This window comes from Scyliorhinus torazame, chromosome 9, assembly GCF_047496885.1.
Source record: "Scyliorhinus torazame isolate Kashiwa2021f chromosome 9, sScyTor2.1, whole genome shotgun sequence".
NCBI classification, from domain to species: domain Eukaryota; kingdom Metazoa; phylum Chordata; class Chondrichthyes; order Carcharhiniformes; family Scyliorhinidae; genus Scyliorhinus; species Scyliorhinus torazame.
In genome coordinates, this window is record NC_092715.1 from 3,012,013 (window position 1) to 3,033,952 (window position 21,940).

The 21,940-nt window shown below is 54.6% G+C and overlaps 1 protein-coding gene across 1 annotated transcript in view; it reads right to left on the minus strand.

Moving 5' to 3' along the window:
* Positions 1 to 1,238: 1,238 nt before the first annotated feature.
* LOC140429048 (receptor-type tyrosine-protein phosphatase kappa-like) overlaps positions 1,239 to 21,940 on the minus strand; it is a 330,643-nt gene continuing 309,941 nt past the window's right edge. The window contains exon 16 of the mRNA XM_072515580.1: positions 1,239 to 3,175. Coding sequence (XP_072371681.1) covers positions 3,065 to 3,175 — 111 coding nt within the window. The 3' untranslated portion in view covers positions 1,239 to 3,064. The remainder of the gene's footprint in view (positions 3,176 to 21,940) is intronic.

Below are 21,940 nucleotides of genomic sequence, written 5' to 3' on the forward strand. Positions count from 1 at the left end.
CACGGAAGTTAACAGGTCTGACCGGATCAAAGGGGGCGGGACCAGCGGGAACTTTAAACATTACCAATTCAATGCAAAAGGGGCTGGCCGAACACAGGAAAAAGCCAGGTAAAACGGATATAAAAGGGGCTGTGTTTCGATTGAGGGCTCTTGGCTTGACCTCTCCACCTTTGACTTGACCTCCTGCAGCCTGTGACTGTAAGTACCCTGCAGCAGCTTGCGAAACTCCCTTGACCTTGATAGTGGTTGAGGCTTTGGGGAAGGGGACTTGATTTGTGTTCTGTGTCATTGCTAAAACTGTGTAACAATAAGATTTTACGTTGTGTCCGTTATAGTACTTTCTGAATAGACTTAGTTTGTGTTAGAGTTTAAGATTTTATTATAATTTCTTCTGTTTGATGATTTTGACCTGGGTTTTGCAATAAACCTCGATTTGCTGATAATTGGAGTCGTTTAAATTCTTCAATCTCTCACCAGCGATCTCTGACCAAGTCATTGTTAAGATATTCCTCACCTTAATTCCGGGGTCGAGAATCTAGGGTCATCTTGAGCGATTCACTCAGGACAGGCTGCTGGTTAGGTAATAAACAGCAGTGTCCTATTCTCTCTCTTGGGAAAGCTACTCCAGCGAAGTAGGAACCGGGTGGGTGTTGCACCACCGGCAAGAGAGAGAATCACCTGGGCATTGGTGGGGGTCTGGATATCTGTGTGATATAAGCCTCAGGCTGTCGGTTAGGGATAAACGGCAGGCTTGATTCAGTGCTCTCTTCCGTGGAGGTGTCCCAGTGCGGCATCCCCTGGCCTCTGAAGTTTCAGTGCCAGCTGGAGAGAGACACACACAGATACTCAAACCCCAGATATCGGCCCAGTAGTGGAGTAGCAGAGATGGAACCCTCTTAAGCTTGAGAAGGACCGTCTTGTATTTGGATTTGTCCTCGCCTTCCGCGAACACCAGGGAGTTGTAGATATGGATGGTGTGCTGCCCTGCGGTGGTGAGGAGGATGGCGATCTTTCTGGTGTCCGAGGTGCTCCCTCTTTCGTTGGCTTCCAGAAAGAGCTGGAAGCGCTGCTTGAACAGCTTCCAATTAACGCCGGGGTTCCCAGCGACTTGCAGCGGCTGCGGCGTGTTGACGGTGTCCATGGCGCAGGATGGCAGATTTGTGGGTAGGTGTCAACCCCACTCCTGGTACCATGAAGTGTTGGGTACTCTGAGACACAGACGAACCAACACGGTTGCGAATGGTACAACGCAGTTTTATTTCATTGAACTATTAACATAGTAAACTCTGGTATTAAGCACATGGTGAACCTCTGAGTGGCTGGCAATGAGGTCTGTGCCCTGAGCTCCCTCCTGCTCGAGTGCCCAGGAAAGTGTTGTGTTCCCTGTTTTGTACTGTGTATGCTCTTGTCCGTGATTGGCTGTCGTGTTGTGTGTGTTGATTGGTCCGTTGATCTGTCCATCATTATGTGTGTATGTATGTGCTGTGATGTTCACCTGAATATCATGACACCAGTGTCAGCTCCTGTACGGTCTGTGGTTCTGAATGACATGAATTCTACCGCACCCCCCCCCTGCCCGAGGTAACGCTGTGTGGGCACGTTGGCAGAACACTGTGTGGGCACGTTGGCAGAACGCTGTGTGGGCACGTTGGCAGAACGCTGTGTGGGCACGTTGGCAGAACGCTGTGTGGGCACGTTGGCAGAACGCTGTGTGGGCACGTTGGCAGAACGCTGTGTGGGCACGTTGGCAGAACGCTGTGTGGGCACGTTGGCAGAACGCTGTGTGGGCACGTTGGCAGAACGCTGTGTGGGCACGTTGGCAGAACGCTGTGTGGGCACGTTGGCAGAACGCTGTGTGGGCACGTTGGCAGAACGCTGTGTGGGCACGTTGGCAGAACGCTGTGTGGGCACGTTGGCAGAACGCTGTGTGGGCACGTTGGCAGAACGCTGTGTGGGCACGTTGGCAGAACGCTGTGTGGGCACGTTGGCAGAACGCTGTGTGGGCACGTTGGCAGAACGCTGTGTGGGCACGTTGGCAGGTCGCCTCTGCTCTTCAGGCACAACTTGTCTCGGCACATTTAGAGCAACAATTTGCATTGTGAACTTTGTATGAGAACCTCAGGTTCACAGGAGCAATTTCAAACAATACACGATACCCAGAATTGGCCGGAGATATTCGGGAAGTTGAGGAAGATGTGGAGTGGGATGAATGGGATCGAAGGAGTAAGGGAGGTTTATGGATGGAATTCTAGAGCAGGGGCAACTGGTCACCAAGGGAGCTGCCATTAGAGTCGAGGTTCTGAGGGACTGGAACTCGAGGAGTGCCCTTGTATTAGAGAGCTTCGGACTTGGAGATTTCAGAAATGATGAGGGGTCAGTTTATGCGAGGATTCAAAAACCAGGGTGTGAATTTGAGAATTGAGGTGTTTGACTGGGAGTCAGTGGAGGTCAGAGGGCAGAGGGTGATAGGGGGATGGGACTGGCTGGAAGGTCAGTGTAGGTCAGAGGGCACAGGGCGATAGGGGAAGGGACTGGCTGGAAGGTCAGTGTAGGTCAGAGGGCACAGGGCGATAGGGGAAGGGACTGGCTGGAAGGTCAGTGTAGGTCAGAGGGCACAGGGCGATAGGGGAAGGGACTGGCTGGAAGGTCAGTGTAGGTCAGAGGGCAGAGGGCGATAAGGGAACGGGACTGGCTGGAATCTGGCAGAGGTTCGGATGATCTCAAATTTATGGACGGAGTGTGTTGAAATAGTCCAATCCTGAGGCAGTGAGGGCTTCAGTAGCAGATGAGCTGATCAAGGGGGAGGTGACGGCGCTGGACATTGGCAGGATTATTGATGGAGCAGATTTGAGGTCAGCACCTTATCTTGGGGTTGAATGTCGAGAGAGGTGCTGCCGATGTAGAGTTTGATGTCTTCAGCTGGAGTGTCCTCAGGCAGCTCACAGAGCAGCGCTCACAGATGATGGGGTTAGGGTCCTGACTGTCACGTCATCGAATATTGGCAAAATGTACAAACAGGAAAGATTGCGAGCACAGACAGATTGGCCTCTCGCTATTCACCTTCTTACTGGGCTCTTCCAGCCTCCGAATGGGCTTCTTCGATGTTCTCACGTTTTTTTGAAGTCCTTAAGTCACGATAAGCGAGTGCCACCCGATAACAGAAGGCGTACTGATCCTGGGGAGAAATGAAAACATGGTCAACAAACCTCAAACTACAGCAACAAACCTTGGTGAAAGGTCAAACTGTGTCTGGAAAGGGGTCACGAGGAACATAGATAGTCAACATCTTTTCCCAAAGGTAGGGGAGTCTAAAACTAGAGGGCATAGGTTTAAGGTGAGAGGGGAGAGATTCAGAAGGGCCCAGAGGGGCAATTTCTTCACTCAGAGGGTAGTGAGTGTCTGGAATGTGCTGCCAGAGGTAGTAGTAGAGGCGGGTACAATTGTGTCTTTTAAAAAGCATTTAGATAGTTACATGGGTAAGATGGGTATCGAGGGTTATGGGCCAAGTGCGGGCAACTGGGACTAGCTTAATGGTAAAAACTGGGCGGCATGGACTGGTTGGGCCGAAGGGCCTGTTTCCATGCTGTAAACTTCTGTGATTCTATGATTCTATGAACACAGTGCATGGAATTTAATCACAAAGGAAGCTGGTTGTGGTGGTTGGAGGTCAAACATCTCAGCTCCAGGACAACACTGCAGGAGTTCCTGAAGTTCGTGTCCTCGGCCCAACCATCTTCAGCTGCTTCATCAATGACCTTGCTTCCATCAGAAGGTCAGAAGTGGGGATGTTTGCGGATGACTGCACAATGTTCAGCACCATTCGCAACTCCTCAGATACTGAAGCAGTCCCTGTCCAAATGCAGCAAGACCCGGACAATATCCAGGCTCGGGCTGGCAAGTGGCAAGTTACATTCTGTAATGACTTCGGCCAGGCCTTTGAGATTGACCAATTAGAATACGAGTTCCCTGATTAATGGCCCAATCAGGGAACCCCTTTCTGTGTATATAACAGAGAGTGTCAGATATTCTGCACTCCCGGTGTAGACAGCGAGCTGAATGCACTCCCGGTGTCGACAGCGAGCTGAGTGCACTCCCGGTGTCGACAGCGAGCTGAGTGCACTCCCGGTGTAGACAGCGAGCTGAGTGCACTCCCGGTGTAGACAGCGAGCTGAGTGCACTCCCGGTGTAGACAGCGAGCTGAGTGCACTCCCGGTGTCGACAGCGAGCTGAGTGCACTCCCGGTGTCGACAGCGAGCTGAGTGCACTCCCGGTGTCGACAGCGAGCTGAATGCACTCCCGGTGTAGACAGCGAGCTGAGTGCACTCCCGGTGTAGACAGCGAGCTGGGTGCACTCCCGGTGTAGACAGCGAGCTGAGTGCACTCCCGGTGTAGACAGCGAGCTGAGTGCACTCCCGGTGTAGACAGCGAGCTGAATGCACTCCCGGTGTAGACAGCGAGCTGAATGCACTCCCGGTGTAGACAGCGAGCTGAGTGCACTCCCGGTGTAGACAGCGAGCTGAATGCACTCCCGGTGTAGACAGCGAGCTGAGTGCACTCCCGGTGTAGACAGCGAGCTGAGTGCACTCCCGGTGTAGACAGCGAGCTGAGTGCACTCCCGGTGTAGACAGAGAGCTGAGTGCACTCCCGGTGTAGACAGCGAGCTGAGTGCACTCCCGGTGTAGACAGCGAGCTGAGTGCACTCCCGGTGTAGACAGCGAGCTGAATGCACTCCCGGTGTAGACAGCGAGCTGAGTGCACTCCCGGTGTCGACAGCGAGCTGAGTGCACTCCCGGTGTCGACAGCGAGCTGAATGCACTCCCGGTGTAGACAGCGAGCTGAGTGCACTCCCGGTGTAGACAGCGAGCTGGGTGCACTCCCGGTGTAGACAGCGAGCTGAGTGCACTCCCGGTGTAGACAGCGAGCTGAGTGCACTCCCGGTGTAGACAGCGAGCTGAATGCACTCCCGGTGTAGACAGCGAGCTGAATGCACTCCCGGTGTAGACAGCGAGCTGAGTGCACTCCCGGTGTAGACAGCGAGCTGAATGCACTCCCGGTGTAGACAGCGAGCTGAGTGCACTCCCGGTGTAGACAGCGAGCTGAGTGCACTCCCGGTGTAGACAGCGAGCTGAGTGCACTCCCGGTGTAGACAGAGAGCTGAGTGCACTCCCGGTGTAGACAGCGAGCTGAGTGCACTCCCGGTGTAGACAGCGAGCTGAGTGCACTCCCGGTGTAGACAGCGAGCTGGGTGCACTCCCGGTGTAGACAGCGAGCTGGGTGCACTCCCGGTGTAGACAGCGAGCTGAGTGCACTCCCGGTGTAGACAGCGAGCTGAGTGCACTCCCGGTGTAGACAGCGAGCTGAGTGCACTCCCGGTGTAGACAGCGAGCTGAGTGCACTCCCGGTGTAGACAGCGAGCTGGGTGCACTCCCGGTGTAGACAGCGAGCTGAGTGCACTCCCGGTGTAGACAGCGAGCTGAGTGCACTCCCGGTGTAGACAGCGAGCTGAGTGCACTCCCGGTGTAGACAGCGAGCTGAGTGCACTCCCGGTGTAGACAGCGAGCTGAGTGCACTCCCGGTGTAGACAGCGAGCTGAGTGCACTCCCGGTGTAGACAGCGTGCTGAGTGCACTCCCGGTGTAGACAGCGTGCTGAGTGCACTCCCGGTGTAGACAGCGAGCTGAATGCACTCCCGGTGTAGACAGCGAGCTGAATGCACTCCCGGTGTAGACAGCGAGCTGAGTGCACTCCCGGTGTAGACAGCGAGCTGAGTGCACTCCCGGTGTAGACAGAGAGCTGAGTGCACTCCCGGTGTAGACAGCGAGCTGAGTGCACTCCCGGTGTAGACAGCGAGCTGAGTGCACTCCCGGTGTAGACAGCGAGCTGGGTGCACTCCCGGTGTAGACAGCGAGCTGGGTGCACTCCCGGTGTAGACAGCGAGCTGAGTGCACTCCCGGTGTAGACAGCGAGCTGAGTGCACTCCCGGTGTAGACAGCTAGCTGAGTGCACTCCCGGTGTAGACAGCGAGCTGAGTGCACTCCCGGTGTAGACAGCGAGCTGGGTGCACTCCCGGTGTAGACAGCGAGCTGAGTGCACTCCCGGTGTAGACAGCGAGCTGAGTGCACTCCCGGTGTAGACAGCGAGCTGAGTGCACTCCCGGTGTAGACAGCGAGCTGAGTGCACTCCCGGTGTAGACAGCGAGCTGAGTGCACTCCCGGTGTAGACAGCGAGCTGAGTGCACTCCCGGTGTAGACAGCGAGCTGAGTGCACTCCCGGTGTAGACAGCGAGCTGAGTGCACTCCCGGTGTAGACAGCGAGCTGAGTGCACTCCCGGTGTAGACAGCAGACTGAATGGTCATGGTTGTTCAGCTGTTGGGTTTGTAAATAAAAGGAATTCTGGTGACGGGACTGCTGCCTCCCTGGACCTATTACACATTCACACCACACAAGTGCCCGGCAATGACCATTTCCTACAAGAGAGAATCTAACCACCGCCCCATGACACTCAATGGCATCACCATCGCTGAATCCCCACAATCCACATCCTGGGGGTTACCATTGATCAGAAACTGAACTGGACCCAGCCACATTAATATTGTGGCTACCAGGGCAGGTTAAAGGCTTGGAATCCTGCAGCAAGTAACTCACCTCCTGACCCCCCAAAGCCTGTCCACCATCTACAAGGCACAAGTCAGGAGTGTAATGGAAAACTCTCCACTTGCCTGGATGAGTGCAGCTCCAACAACACTCAAGAAGCTCGACACCATCCAGGACAAAGCAGCCCACTTTATTAAGGAATGGGTTAAGAAACCTTCCAATTAGATGTCTCATTGATCCAATAACTGGCACTGATATGTAAAGGGGTTACAGGTGGCCTTTGGGGCATGTGATGTGATGATAGAGTTACGTGCTGAGTGTGTCCGGAATGTGGCGACTAGGGGCTTTTCCCCTAGTCACCACATTCCGGCGCCTGTTCGGGGAGGCTGGTACGGGAATTCATTTGAAGCCTACTTGTGACAATAAGCGATTTTCATTTTCATTTCATTTCATTTTCATTTTTCATTTTCAGGTGAACTCCTTGATCTACTTTGGGATTCTCTAAACCCTGGCCCATTACAAAACAGATAGCAAAAGTTCCTCCAAATACTCTGGCACTGAGTCTGGCTCTGGGGCTCAGAAGGGAAGGGGGGAGAATAGAAAAGCAATAGTTGTAGGAGATTCAATGGTTAGGGGAATAGATAGGAGATTCTGTGGTCGCGAGCGAGACTCCCGGAAGGTATGTTGCCTCCCGGGTGCCAGGGTCAGGGATGTCTCGGATCGTTTCTTCAGGATCCTTAAGGGGGAGGGGGAGCAGCCAGAAGTCGTGGTGCACATTGGTACCAACGACGTAGGTAGGAAAAGGGGTGTGGAGGTAATAAACAAGTTTCGGGAGTTAGGCTGGAAGTTAAAAGCCAGGACAGACAGAGTTGTCATCTCTGGTTTGTTGCCGGTGCCACGTGATAGCGAGGCGAGGAATAGGGAGAGAGTGCAGTTGAACACGTGGCTGCAGGAATGGTGAAGGAGGGAAGGCTTCAGGTATTTGGATAATTGGAGCGCATTCTGGGGAAGGTGGGACCTGTACAAGCAGGACGGGTTGCATCTGAACCAGAGGGGCACCAATATTCTGTATTTACAAATGAGAGGGGCCATATTGTTGGAGAGGACAGTGTGAAACAGATTGGTAAGCTCGAGGAAATACTTGTTAGGAAGGAAGATGTGTTGGGCATTTTGAAAAACTTGAGGATAGACAAGTCCCCCGGGCCTGACGGGATATATCCAAGGATTCTATGGGAAGCAAGAGATGAAATTGCAGAGCCGTTGGCAATGATCTTTTCGTCCTCACTGTCAACAGGGGTGGTACCAGGGGATTGGAGAGTGGTGAATGTCGTGCCCCTGTTCAAAAAAGGGAATAGGGATAATCCTGGGAATTACAGGCCAGGTAGTCTTACTTCGGTGGTAGGCAAAGTCATGGAAAGGGTACTGAAGGATAGGATTTCTGAGCATCTGGAAAGACACTGCTTGATTAGCGATAGTCAGCACGGATTTGTGAGGGGTAGGTCTTGCCTTACAAGTCTTATTGAATTCTTTGAGGAGGTGACCAAGCATGTGGAGGAAGGTAAAGCAGTGGATGTAGTGTACGTGGATTTTAGTAAGGCATTTGATAAGGTTCCCCATGGTAGGCTTCTGCAGAAAGTAAGGAGGCATGGGATAGTGGGAAATTTGGCCAGTTGGATAACGAACTGGCTAACCGATAGAAGTCAGAGAGTGGTGGTGGATGGCAAATATTCAGCCTGGATCCCAGTTACCAGTGGCGTACGCAGGGATCAGTTCTGGGTCCTCTGCTGTTTGTGATTTTCATTAATGACTTGGATGAGGGAGTTGAAGGGTGGGTCAGTAAATTTGCAGACGATACGAAGATTGGTGGAGTTGTGGATAGTGAGGAGGGCTGTTGTCGGCTGCAAAGAGACATAGATAGGATGCAGAGCTGGGCTGAGAAGTGGCGGATGGAGTTTAACCCTGAAAAGTGTGAGGTTGTCCATTTTGGAAGGACAAATATGAATGCGGAATACAGGGTTAACGGTAGAGTACTTGGCAATGTGGAGGAGCAGAGAGATCTTGGGGTCTATGTTCATACATCTTTGAAAGTTGCAACTCAAGTGGATAGAGCTGTGAAGAAGGCCTATGGTGTGCTAGCGTTCATTAACAGAGGGATTGAATTTAAGAGCCGTGAGGTGATGATGCAGCTGTACAAAACTTTGGTAAGGCCACATTTGGAGTACTGTGTACAGTTCTGGTCGCCTCATTTTAGGAAGGATGTGGAAGCTTTGGAAAAGGTGCAAAGGAGATTTACCAGGATGTTGCCTGGAATGGAGAGTAGGTCTTATGAGGAAAGGTTGAGGGGGCTAGGCCTTTTCTCATTAGAGCGGAGAAGGATGAGGGGCGACTTGATAGAGGTTTATAAGATGATCAGGGGAATAGATAGAGTAGACAGTCAGAGACTTTTTCCCCGGGTGGAACAAACCATTACAAGGGGACATAAATTTAAGGTGAAAGGTGGAAGATATAGGGGGATGTCAGAGGTAGGTTCTTTACCCAGAGAGTAGTGGGGGCATGGAATGCACTGCCTGTGGAAGTAGTTGAGTCGGAAACATTAGGGACCTTCAAGCAGCTATTGGATAGGTACATGAATTACGGTAAAATGATATAGTGTAGATTTATTTGTTCTTAAGGGCAGCACGGTAGCATTGTGGATAGCACAATTGCTTCACAGCTCCAGGGTCCCAGGTTAGATTCCGGCTTGGGTCACTGTCTGTGCGGAGTCTGCACATCCTCCCCGTGTGTGCGTGGGTTTCCTCCTGGTGCTCCGGTTTCCTCCCACAGTCCAAAGATGTGTAGGTTAGGTGGATTGGCCATGATAAATTGCCCTTAGTGTCCAAAATTGCCCTTGGTGTTGGGTGAAGGTGTTGAGTTTGGGTGGGGTGCTCTTTCCAAGAGCCAGTGCAGACTCAAAGGGCCGAATGGCCTCCTTCTGCACTGTAAATTCAATGATAATCTATGATTAATCTAGGACTAAGGTTCGGCACAACATCGTGGGCCGAAGGGCCTGTTCTGTGCTGTATTTTTCTATGTTCTATGTTCTTTACATAAAACAAAAAAGAGTGGCTAAGGTAAATATTGGTCCTTTAGAGGATGAAAAGGGAGATTTAATAATGGGAGATGAGGAAATGGCTGAGGCATTGAATAAGTATTTTGTGTCGGTCTTCACAGTGGAAGACACAAATAACATGCCAATAATCGTTGGCAAGGAGGCTATGACAGGTGAAACAATCATTACCACCAAGGAGGTAGTGATGGGCAAGCTAATGGAGCTAAAGGTAGACAAGTCTCCTGGCCCTGATGGAATGCATCCCAGAGTGCTAAAAGAGATGGCGGGGGAAATATCAATTGCGCTCGTGGTAATTTACCAAAATTCACTAGACTCTGAGGCGGCTCCGGCAGATTGGAAAACAGCAAATGTGACACCACTGTTTAAAAAAGGAGGTAGACAAGAGGCAGGTAACTATGGGCCGGTGAGCTTAACTTCTGTAGTGGGGAAAATGCTTGAATCCATCACTCATTGAAGATGAGTAGTAGAGCAACGTGTGCAGAGGACGCTGTCATGTGAGAGTACCTTTAAGAAATGGATGTTTAAGCAATGTACCTTTAAGAAATGCAGTGATGTCAGAGAGTGGGTGGAGCTGCGTTTTATCTCAGCCATTTTGCAGTTTAGTTTTAGTTGGAGAAGAAAGCTGGAAAGTGCCTGGCTGGTTTGAGGAGAGCAGCTGGAAAGTGCCTGGCTGGTTTGTTGAGAGCAGCTGGAAAGTGCCTGACTGGTTTGAGGAGAGCAGCTGGAAAGTGCCTGGCTGGTTTGCTGAGAGCAGCTGGAAAGTGCCTGGCTGGTTTGAGGAGAGCAGCTGGAAAGTGCCTGGCTGGTTTGAGGAGAGCAGCTGGAAAGTGCCTGACTGGTTTGAGGAGAGCAGCTGGAAAGTGCCTGTCTGGTTTGAGGAGAGCAGCTGGAAAGTGCCTGGCTGGTTTGAGGAGAGCAGCTGGAAAGTGCCTGGCTGGTTTGAGGAGAGCAGCTGGAAAGTGCCTGGCTGGTTTGCTGCGAGAAGCTGGAAAGTGCCTGGCTGGTTTGCTGAGAGCAGCTGGAAAGTGCCTGCCTGGTTTGCTGAGAGCAGCTGGAAAGTGCCTGACTGGTTTGAGGAGAGCAGCTGGAAAGTGCCTGGCTGGTTTGCTGCGAGCAGCTGGAAAGTGCCTGGCTGGTTTGCTGAGAGCAGCTGGAAAGTGCCTGGCTGGTTTGCTGCGAGCAGCTGGAAAGTGCCTGGCTGGTTTGCTGCGAGCAGCTGGAAAGTGCCTGGCTGGTTTGAGGAGAGCAGCTGGAAAGTGCCTGGCTGGTTTGCTGAGAGCAGCTGGAAAGTGCCTGGCTGGTTTGAGGAGAGCAGCTGGAAAGTGCCTGGCTGGTTTGCTGCGAGCAGCTGGAAAGTGCCTGGCTGGTTTGCTGAGAGCAGCTGGAAAGTGCCTGGCTGGTTTGCTGCGAGCAGCTGGAAAGTGCCTGGCTGGTTTGAGGAGAGCAGCTGGAAAGTGCCTGGCTGGTTTGAGGAGAGCAGCTAGAAAGTGCCTGGCTGGTTTGAGGAGAGCAGCTGGAAAGTGCCTGGCTGGTTTGCTGCGAGCAGCTGGAAAGTGCCTGGCTGGTTTGAGGAGAGCAGCTGGAAAGTGCCTGGCTGGTTTGAGGAGAGCAGCTGGAAAGTGCCTGGCTGGTTTGAGGAGAGCAGCTGGAAAGTGCCTGGCTGGTTTGCTGAGAGCAGCTGGAAAGTGCCTGGCTGGTTTGCTGCGAGCAGCTGGAAAGTGCCTGGCTGGTTTGCTGAGAACAGCTGGAAAGTGCCTGACTGGTTTGCTGAGAACAGCTGGAAAGTGCCTGGCTGGTTTGCTGCGAGCAGCTGGAAAGTGCCTGGCTGGTTTGAGGAGAGCAGCTGGAAAGTGCCTGGCTGGTTTGCTGCGAGCAGCTGGAAAGTGCCTGGCTGGTTTGAGGAGAGCAGCTGGAAAGTGCCTGGCTGGTTTGCTGAGAGCAGCTGGAAAGTGCCTGGCTGGTTTGCTGCGAGCAGCTGGAAAGTGCCTGGCTGGTTTGAGGAGAGCAGCTGGAAAGTGCCTGGCTGGTTTGCTGAGAGCAGCTGAAAAGTGCCTGGCTGGTTTGCTGCGAGCAGCTGGAAAGTGCCTGGCTGGTTTGAGGAGAGCAGCTGGAAAGTGCCTGGCTGGTTTGCTGAGAACAGCTGGAAAGTGCCTGGCTGGTTTGCTGAGAACAGCTGGAAAGTGCCTGGCTGGTTTGAGGAGAGCAGCTGGAAAGTGCCTGGCTGGTTTGAGGAGAGCAGCTGGAAAGTGCCTGGCTGGTTTGCTGCGAGCAGCTGGAAAGTGCCTGGCTGGTTTGCTGAGAGCAGCTGGAAAGTGCCTGGCTGGTTTGCCGAGAGCAGCTGGAAAGTGCCTGACTGGTTTGAGGAGAGCAGCTGGAAAGTGCCTGGCTGGTTTGAGGAGAGCAGCTGAAAAGTGCCTGGCTGGTTTGCTGAGAGCAGCTGGAAAGTGCCTGGCTGGTTTGAGGAGAGCAGCTGGAAAGTGCCTGGCTGGTTTGCTGAGAGCAGCTGGAAAGTGCCTGGCTGGTTTGCTGAGAGCAGCTGGAAAGTGCCTGGCTGGTTTGAGGAGAGCAGCTGGAAAGTGCCTGGCTGGTTTGCTGAGAGCAGCTGGAAAGTGCCTGGCTGGTTTGCTGAGAGCAGCTGGAAAGTGCCTGGCTGGTTTGAGGAGAACAGCTGGAAAGTGCCTGGCTGGTTTGAGGAGAACAGCTGGAAAGTGCCTGGCTGGTTTGCTGAGAGCAGCTGGAAAGTGCCTGGCTGGTTTGAGGAGAGCAGCTGGAAAGTGCCTGGCTGGTTTGCTGAGAGCAGCTGGAAAGTGCCTGGCTGGTTTGAGGAGAGCAGCTGGAAAGTGCCTGGCTGGTTTGAGGAGAGCAGCTGGAAAGTGCCTGGCTGGTTTGCTGAGAGCAGCTGGAAAGTGCCTGGCTGGTTTGAGGAGAGCAGCTGGAAAGTGCCTGGCTGGTTTGAGGAGAGCAGCTGGAAAGTGCCTGGCTGGTTTGAGGAGAGCAGCTGGAAAGTGCCTGGCTGGTTTGAGGAGAGCAGCTGGAAAGTGCCTGGCTGGTTTGCTGCGAGCAGCTGGAAAGTGCCTGGCTGGTTTGAGGAGAGCAGCTGGAAAGTGCCTGGCTGGTTTGCTGAGAGCAGCTGGAAAGTGTCTGGCTGGTTTGCTGAGAGCAGCTGGAAAGTGCCTGGCTGGTTTGAGGAGAGCAGCTGGAAAGTGTTTGGCTGGTTTGAGGAGAGCAGCTGGAAAGTGCCTGGCTGGTTTGAGGAGAGCAGCTGGAAAGTGCCTGGCTGGTTTGAGGAGAGCAGCTGGAAAGTGCCTGGCTGGTTTGAGGAGAGCAGCTGGAAAGTGCCTGGCTGGTTTGCTGACAGCAGCTGGAAAGTGCCTGGCTGGTTTGAGGAGAGCAGCTGGAAAGTGCCTGGCTGGTTTGCTGAGAGCAGCTGGAAAGTGCCTGGCTGGTTTGAGGAGAGCAGCTGGAAAGTGCCTGGCTGGTTTGCTGAGAGCAGCTGGAAAGTGCCTGGCTGGTTTGAGGAGAGCAGCTGGAAAGTGCCTGGCTGGTTTGAGGAGAGCAGCTGGAAAGTGCCTGGCTGGTTTGAGGAGAGCAGCTGGAAAGTGCCTGGCTGGTTTGAGGAGAGCAGCTGGAAAGTGCCTGGCTGGTTTGAGGAGAGCAGCTGGAAAGTGCCTGGCTGGTTTGAGGAGAGCAGCTGGAAAGTGCCTGGCTGGTTTGCTGAGAGCAGCTGGAAAGTGTCTGGCTGGTTTGAGGAGAGCAGCTGGAAAGTGTCTGGCTGGTTTGCTGAGAGCAGCTGGAAAGTGCCTGGCTGGTTTGCAGCGAGCAGCTGGAAAGTGCCTGGCTGGTTTGAGGAGAGCAGCTGGAAAGTGCCTGGCTGGTTTGCTGAGAGCAGCTGGAAAGTGCCTGGCTGGTTTGCTGAGAACAGCTGGAAAGTGCCTGGCTGGTTTGCTGAGAACAGCTGGAAAGTGTCTGGCTGGTTTGAGGATAGCAGCTGGAAAGTGCCTGGCTGGTTTGAGGAGAGCAGCTGGAAAGTGCCTGGCTGGTTTGCTGAGAACAGCTGGAAAGTGTCTGGCTGGTTTGCTGAGAACAGCTGGAAAGTGTCTGGCTGGTTTGAGGAGAGCAGCTGGAAAGTGCCTGGCTGGTTTGCTGAGAACAGCTGGAAAGTGCCTGGCTGGTTTGCTGAGAGCAGCTGGAAAGTGCCTGGCTGGTTTGCTTCGAGCAGCTGGAAAGTGCCTGGCTGGTTTGCTGAGAACAGCTGGAAAGTGTCTGGCTGGTTTGCTGAGAGCAGCTGGAAAGTGCCTGGCTGGTTTGAGGAGAGCAGCTGGAAAGTGCCTGGCTGGTTTGAGGAGAGCAGCTGGAAAGTGCCTGGCTGGTTTGCTGAGAACAGCTGGAAAGTGTCTGGCTGGTTTGCTGAGAACAGCTGGAAAGTGCCTGGCTGGTTTGAGGAGAGCAGCTGGAAAGTGCCTGGCTGGTTTGCTGAGAACAGCTGGAAAGTGCCTGGCTGGTTTGCTGAGAACAGCTGGAAAGTGTCTGGCTGGTTTGAGGAGAGCAGCTGGAAAGTGCCTGGCTGGTTTGAGGAGAGCAGCTGGAAAGTGCCTGGCTGGTTTGCTGCGAGCAGCTGGAAAGTGCCTGGCTGGTTTGCTGAGAGCAGCTGGAAAGTGCCTGGCTGGTTTGAGGAGAGCAGCTGGAAAGTGTCTGGCTGGTTTGCTGAGAGCAGCTGGAAAGTGCCTGGCTGGTTTGAGGAGAGCAGCTGGAAAGTGCCTGGCTGGTTTGCTGAGAACAGCTGGAAAGTGCCTGGCTGGTTTGAGGAGAGCAGCTGGAAAGTGTCTGGCTGGTTTGCTGAGAACAGCTGGAAAGTGCCTGGCTGGTTTGAGGAGAGCAGCTGGAAAGTGCCTGGCTGGTTTGAGGAGAGCAGCTGGAAAGTGCCTGGCTGGTTTGAGGAGAGCAGCTGGAAAGTGCCTGGCTGGTTTGAGGAGAGCAGCTGGAAAGTGCCTGGCTGGTTTGCTGAGAGCAGCTGGAAAGTGCCTGGCTGGTTTGAGGAGAGCAGCTGGAAAGTGCCTGGCTGGTTTGCTGAGAGCAGCTGGAAAGTGCCTGGCTGGTTTGCTGAGAACAGCTGGAAAGTGCCTGGCTGGTTTGCTGAGAGCAGCTGGAAAGTGCCTGGCTGGTTTGAGGAGAACAGCTGGAAAGTGCCTGGCTGGTTTGAGGAGAGTAGCTGGAAAGTGCCTGGCTGGTTTGAGGAGAGCAGCTGGAAAGTGTCTGGCTGGTTTGCTGAGAACAGCTGGAAAGTGCCTGGCTGGTTTGAGGAGAGCAGCTGGAAAGTGTCTGGCTGGTTTGCTGAGAACAGCTGGAAAGTGCCTGGCTGGTTTGAGGAGAGCAGCTGGAAAGTGCCTGGCTGGTTTGAGGAGAGCAGCTGGAAAGTGCCTGGCTGGTTTGAGGAGAGCAGCTGGAAAGTGCCTGGCTGGTTTGAGGAGAGCAGCTGGAAAGTGCCTGGCTGGTTTGCTGAGAACAGCTGGAAAGTACCTGGCTGGTTTGAGGAGAGCAGCTGGAAAGTGCCTGGCTGGTTTGCTGAGAACAGCTGGAAAGTGTCTGGCTGGTTTGAGGAGAGCAGCTGGAAAGTGCCTGGCTGGTTTGCTGAGAACAGCTGGAAAGTGCCTGGCTGGTTTGCTGAGAGCAGCTGGAAAGTGCCTGGCTGGTTTGCTGCGAGCAGCTGGAAAGTGCCTGGCTGGTTTGAGGAGAGCAGCTGGAAAGTGCCTGGCTGGTTTGCTGAGAGCAGCTGGAAAGTGCCTGGCTGGTTTGCTGCGAGCAGCTGGAAAGTGCCTGGCTGGTTTGCTGAGAGCAGCTGGAAAGTGCCTGGCTGGTTTGCTGAGAGCAGCTGGAAAGTGCCTGGCTGGTTTGCTGAGAGCAGCTGGAAAGTGCCTGGCTGGTTTGAGGAGAGCAGCTGGAAAGTGCCTGGCTGGTTTGCTGAGAACAGCTGGAAAGTGTCTGGCTGGTTTGAGGAGAGCAGCTGGAAAGTGCCTGGCTGGTTTGCTGAGAGCAGCTGGAAAGTGCCTGGCTGGTTTGCTGCGAGCAGCTGGAAAGTGCCTGGCTGGTTTGAGGAGAGCAGCTGGAAAGTGCCTGGCTGGTTTGCTGAGAGCAGCTGGAAAGTGCCTGGCTGGTTTGAGGAGAGCAGCTGGAAAGTGCCTGGCTGGTTTGCTGAGAGCAGCTGGAAAGTGCCTGGCTGGTTTGAGGAGAGCAGCTGGAAAGTGTCTGGCTGGTTTGCTGAGAGCAGCTGGAAAGTGCCTGGCTGGTTTGCTGAGAACAGCTGGAAAGTGCCTGGCTGGTTTGCTGAGAGCAGCTGGAAAGTGCCTGGCTGGTTTGAGGAGAGCAGCTGGAAAGTGCCTGGCTGGTTTGCTGCGAGCAGCTGGAAAGTGCCTGGCTGGTTTGAGGAGAGCAGCTGGAAAGTGCCTGGCTGGTTTGCTGAGAGCAGCTGGAAAGTGCCTGGCTGGTTTGAGGAGAGCAGCTGGAAAGTGCCTGGCTGGTTTGAGGAGAGCAGCTGGAAAGTGCCTGGCTGGTTTGCTGAGAACAGCTGGAAAGTGCCTGGCTGGTTTGCTGAGAACAGCTGGAAAGTGCCTGGCTGGTTTGCTGCGAGCAGCTGGAAAGTGCCTGGCTGGTTTGAGGAGAACAGCTGGAAAGTGCCTGGCTGGTTTGCTGAGAGCAGCTGGAAAGTGCCTGGCTGGTTTGAGGAGAGCAGCTGGAAAGTGCCTGACTGGTTTGAGGAGAGCAGCTGGAAAGTGCCTGGCTGGTTTGAGGAGAGCAGCTGGAAAGTGCCTGGCTGGTTTGCTGCGAGCAGCTGGAAAGTGCCTGGCTGGTTTGAGGAGAGCAGCTGGAAAGTGCCTGGCTGGCTTGAGGAGAACAGCTGGAAAGTGCCTGGCTGGTTTGCTGAGAGCAGCTGGAAAGTGCCTGACTGGTTTGAGGAGAGCAGCTGGAAAGTGCCTGGCTGGTTTGAGGAGAGCAGCTGGAAAGTGCCTGGCTGGTTTGCTGCGAGCAGCTGGAAAGTGCCTGGCTGGTTTGCTGAGAGCAGCTGGAAAGTGCCTGGCTGGTTTGCTGAGAACAGCTGGAAAGTGCCTGGCTGGTTTGCTGAGAACAGCTGGAAAGTGCCTGGCTGGTTTGAGGAGAGCAGCTGGAAAGTGCCTGGCTGGTTTGAGGAGAGCAGCTGGAAAGTGCCTGGCTGGTTTGCTGCGAGCAGCTGGAAAGTGCCTGGCTGGTTTGAGGAGAGCAGGTGGAAAGTGCCTGGCTGGTTTGAGGAGAGCAGCTGGAAAGTGCCTGGCTGGTTTGCTGCGAGCAGCTGGAAAGTGCCTGGCTGGTTTGCTGAGAGCAGCTGGAAAGTGCCTGGCTGGTTTGAGGAGAGCAGCTGGAAAGTGCCTGGCTGGTTTGAGGAGAGCAGCTGGAAAGTGCCTGGCTGGTTTGAGGAGAGCAGCTGGAAAGTGCCTGGCTGGTTTGAGGAGAGCAGCTGGAAAGTGCCTGGCTGGTTTGAGGAGAGCAGCTGGAAAGTGCCTGGCTGGTTTGAGGAGAGCAGCTGGAAAGTGCCTGGCTGGTTTGAGGAGAGCAGCTGGAAAGTGCCTGGCTGGTTTGAGGAGAGCAGCTGGAAAGTGCCTGGCTGGTTTGATGCGAGCAGCTGGAAAGTGCCTGGCTGGTTTGCTGAGAGCAGCTGGAAAGTGCCTGGCTGGTTTGCTGCGAGCAGCTGGAAAGTGCCTGGCTGGTTTGAGGAGAGCAGCTGGAAAGTGCCTGGCTGGTTTGAGGAGAGCAGCTGGAAAGTGCCTGGCTGGTTTGAGGAGAGCAGCTGGAAAGTGCCTGGCTGGTTTGAGGAGAGCAGCTGGAAAGTGCCTGGCTGGTTTGAGGAGAGCAGCTGGAAAGTGCCTGGCTGGTTTGCTGAGAGCAGCTGGAAAGTGCCTGGCTGGTTTGCTGAGAACAGCTGGAAAGTGCCTGGCTGGTTTGCTGAGAGCAGCTGGAAAGTGCCTGGCTGGTTTGAGGAGAACAGCTGGAAAGTGCCTGGCTGGTTTGAGGAGAGTAGCTGGAAAGTGCCTGGCTGGTTTGAGGAGAGCAGCTGGAAAGTGCCTGGCTGGTTTGCTGAGAACAGCTGGAAAGTGTCTGGCTGGTTTGAGGAGAACAGCTGGAAAGTGCCTGGCTGGTTTGAGGAGAACAGCTGGAAAGTGCCTGGCTGGTTTGAGGAGAGCAGCTGGAAAGTGCCTGGCTGGTTTGAGGAGAGCAGCTGGAAAGTGCCTGGCTGGTTTGCTGAGAACAGCTGGAAAGTGCCTGGCTGGTTTGAGGAGAGCAGCTGGAAAGTGCCTGGCTGGTTTGCTGAGAGCAGCTGGAAAGTGCCTGGCTGGTTTGAGGAGAACAGCTGGAAAGTGCCTGGCTGGTTTGCTGAGAGCAGCTGGAAAGTGCCTGGCTGGTTTGCTGAGAACAGCTGGAAAGTGCCTGGCTGGTTTGCTGAGAACAGCTGGAAAGTGCCTGGCTGGTTTGAGGAGAGCAGCTGGAAAGTGCCTGGCTGGTTTGAGGAGAGCAGCTGGAAAGTGCCTGGCTGGTTTGCTGCGAGCAGCTGGAAAGTGCCTGGCTGGTTTGAGGAGAGCAGGTGGAAAGTGCCTGGCTGGTTTGAGGAGAGCAGCTGGAAAGTGCCTGGCTGGTTTGCTGCGAGCAGCTGGAAAGTGCCTGGCTGGTTTGCTGAGAGCAGCTGGAAAGTGCCTGGCTGGTTTGAGGAGAGCAGCTGGAAAGTGCCTGGCTGGTTTGAGGAGAGCAGCTGGAAAGTGCCTGGCTGGTTTGAGGAGAGCAGCTGGAAAGTGCCTGGCTGGTTTGAGGAGAGCAGCTGGAAAGTGCCTGGCTGGTTTGAGGAGAGCAGCTGGAAAGTGCCTGGCTGGTTTGAGGAGAGCAGCTGGAAAGTGCCTGGCTGGTTTGAGGAGAGCAGCTGGAAAGTGCCTGGCTGGTTTGAGGAGAGCAGCTGGAAAGTGCCTGGCTGGTTTGCTGCGAGCAGCTGGAAAGTGCCTGGCTGGTTTGCTGAGAGCAGCTGGAAAGTGCCTGGCTGGTTTGCTGCGAGCAGCTGGAAAGTGCCTGGCTGGTTTGAGGAGAGCAGCTGGAAAGTGCCTGGCTGGTTTGAGGAGAGCAGCTGGAAAGTGCCTGGCTGGTTTGCTGAGAGCAGCTGGAAAGTGCCTGGCTGGTTTGCTGAGAACAGCTGGAAAGTGCCTGGCTGGTTTGCTGAGAGCAGCTGGAAAGTGCCTGGCTGGTTTGAGGAGAACAGCTGGAAAGTGCCTGGCTGGTTTGAGGAGAGTAGCTGGAAAGTGCCTGGCTGGTTTGAGGAGAGCAGCTGGAAAGTGCCTGGCTGGTTTGCTGAGAACAGCTGGAAAGTGTCTGGCTGGTTTGAGGAGAACAGCTGGAAAGTGCCTGGCTGGTTTGAGGAGAACAGCTGGAAAGTGCCTGGCTGGTTTGAGGAGAGCAGCTGGAAAGTGCCTGGCTGGTTTGAGGAGAGCAGCTGGAAAGTGCCTGGCTGGTTTGCTGAGAACAGCTGGAAAGTGCCTGGCTGGTTTGAGGAGAGCAGCTGGAAAGTGCCTGGCTGGTTTGCTGAGAGCAGCTGGAAAGTGCCTGGCTGGTTTGAGGAGAACAGCTGGAAAGTGCCTGGCTGGTTTGAGGAGAGCAGCTGGAAAGTGCCTGGCTGGTTTGAGGAGAGCAGCTGGAAAGTGCCTGGCTGGTTTGAGGAGAGCAGCTGGAAAGTGCCTGGCTGGTTTGCTGACAGCAGCTGGAAAGTGCCTGGCTGGTTTGAGGAGAGCAGCTGGAAAGTGCCTGGCTGGTTTGAGGAGAGCAGCTGGAAAGTGCCTGGCTGGTTTGCTGAGAGCAGCTGGAAAGTGCCTGGCTGGTTTGCTGAGAACAGCTGGAAAGTGCCTGGCTGGTTTGAGGAGAGCAGCTGGAAAGTGCCTGGCTGGTTTGCTGAGAACAGCTGGAAAGTGCCTGGCTGGTTTGCTGAGAACAGCTGGAAAGTGCCTGGCTGGTTTGCTGAGAACAGCTGGAAAGTGCCTGGCTGGTTTGAGGAGAGCAGCTGGAAAGTGCCTGGCTGGTTTGAGGAGAGCAGCTGAAAAGTGCCTGGCTGGTTTGCTGAGAGCAGCTGGAAAGTGCCTGGCTGGTTTGCTGCGAGCAGCTGGAAAGTGCCTGGCTGGTTTGAGGAGAGCAGCTGGAAAGTGCCTGGCTGGTTTGAGGAGAGCAGCTGGAAAGTGCCTGGCTGGTTTGAGGAGAACAGCTGGAAAGTGCTTGGCTGGTTTGCTGAGAGCAGCTGGAAAGTGCCTGGCTGGTTTGAGGAGAGCAGCTGGAAAGTGCCTGGCTGGTTTGAGGAGAGCAGCTGGAAAGTGCCTGGCTGGTTTGAGGAGAACAGCTGGAAAGTGCCTGGCTGGTTTGCTGAGAGCAGCTGGAAAGTGCCTGGCTGGTTTGAGGAGAGCAGCTGGAAAGTGCCTGGCTGGTTTGAGGAGAGCAGCTGGAACGTGCCTGGCTGGTTTGCTGAGAGCAGCTGGAAAGTGCCTGGCTGGTTTGAGGAGAGCAGCTGGAAAGTGCCTGGCTGGTTTGAGGAGAGCAGCTGGAAAGTGCCTGGCTGGTTTGCTGAGAACAGCTGGAAAGTGCCTGGCTGGTTTGCTGCGAGCAGCTGGAAAGTGCCTGGCTGGTTTAAGGAGAGCAGCTGGAAAGTGCCTGGCTGGTTTGAGGAGAGCAGCTGGAAAGTGCCTGGCTGGTTTGAGGAGAGCAGCTGGAAAGTGCCTGGCTGGTTTGCTGAGAGCAGCTGGAAAGTGCCTGGCTGGTTTGCTGAGAACAGCTGGAAAGTGCCTGGCTGGTTTGCTGCGAGCAGCTGGAAAGTGCCTGGCTGGTTTGAGGAGAACAGCTGGAAAGTGCCTGGCTGGTTTGAGGAGAGCAGCTGGAAAGTGCCTGGCTGGTTTGAGGAGAGCAGCTGGAAAGTGCCTGGCTGGTTTGAGGAGAGCAGCTGGAAAGTGTCTGGCTGATTTGAGGAGAGCAGCTGGAAAGTGCCTGGCTGGTTTGCTGAGAGCAGCTGGAAAGTGCCTGGCTGGTTTGAGGAGAGCAGCTGGAAAGTGCCTGGCTGGATTGAGGAGAACAGCTGGAACGTGCCTTGCTGGTTTCAGGAGAGCAGCTGGAAAGTGCCTGGCTGGTTTGCTGAGAACAGCTGGAAAGTGCCTGGCTGGTTTGCTGAGAGCAGCTGGAAAGTGCCTGGCTGGTTTGAGGAGAGCAGCTGGAAAGTGCCTGGCTGGTTTGCTGAGAACAGCTGGAAAGTGCCTGGCTGGTTTGCTGAGAGCAGCTGGAAAGTGCCTTGCTGGTTTGCTGAGAGCAGCTGGAAAGTGCCTGGCTGGTTTGAGGAGAACAGCTGGAACGTGCCTTGCTGGTTTGCTGAGAGCAGCTGGAAAGTGCCTGGCTGGTTTGAGGAGAGCTGCTGGAAAGTGCCTGGCTGGTTTGAGGAGAACAGCTGGAAAGTGCCTGGCTGGTTTGCTGAGAGCAGCTGGAAAGTGCCTGGCTGGATTGCTGAGAGCAGCTGGAAAGTGCCTGGCTGGTTTGCTGAGAGCAGCTGGAAAGTGCCTGGCTGGTTTGAGGAGAACAGCTGGAAAGTGCCTGGCTGGTTTGCTGCGAGCAGCTGGAAAGTGCCTGGCTGGTTTGAGGAGAACAGCTGGAAAGTGCCTGGCTGGTTTGCTGAGAGCAGCTGGAAAGTGCCTGGCTGGTTTGCTGAGAGCAGCTGGAAAGTGCCTGGCTGGTTTGCTGAGAGCAGCTGGAAAGTGCCTGGCTGGTTTGAGGAGAACAGCTGGAAAGTGCCTGGCTGGTTTGCTGCGAGCAGCTGGAAAGTGCCTGGCTGGTTTGAGGAGAGCAGCTGGAAAGTGCCTGGCTGGTTTGAGGAGAGCAGCTGGAAAGTGCCTGGCTGGTTTGAGGAGAGCAGCTGGAAAGTGCCAGGCTGGTTTGAGGAGAGCAGCTGGAAAGTGCCTGGCTGGTTTGCTGAGAACAGCTGGAAAGTGCCTGGCTGGTTTGCTGAGAGCAGCTGGAAAGTGCCTGGCTGGTTTGAGGAGAGCAGCTGGAAAGTGCCTGGCTGGTTTGAGGAGAGCAGCTGGAAAGTGCCTGGCTGGTTTGCTGAGAGCAGCTGGAAAGTGCCTGGCTGGTTTGCTGAGAGCAGCTGGAAAGTGCCTGGCTGGTTTGCTGACAGCAGCTGGAAAGTGCCTGGCTGGTTTGAGGAGAGCAG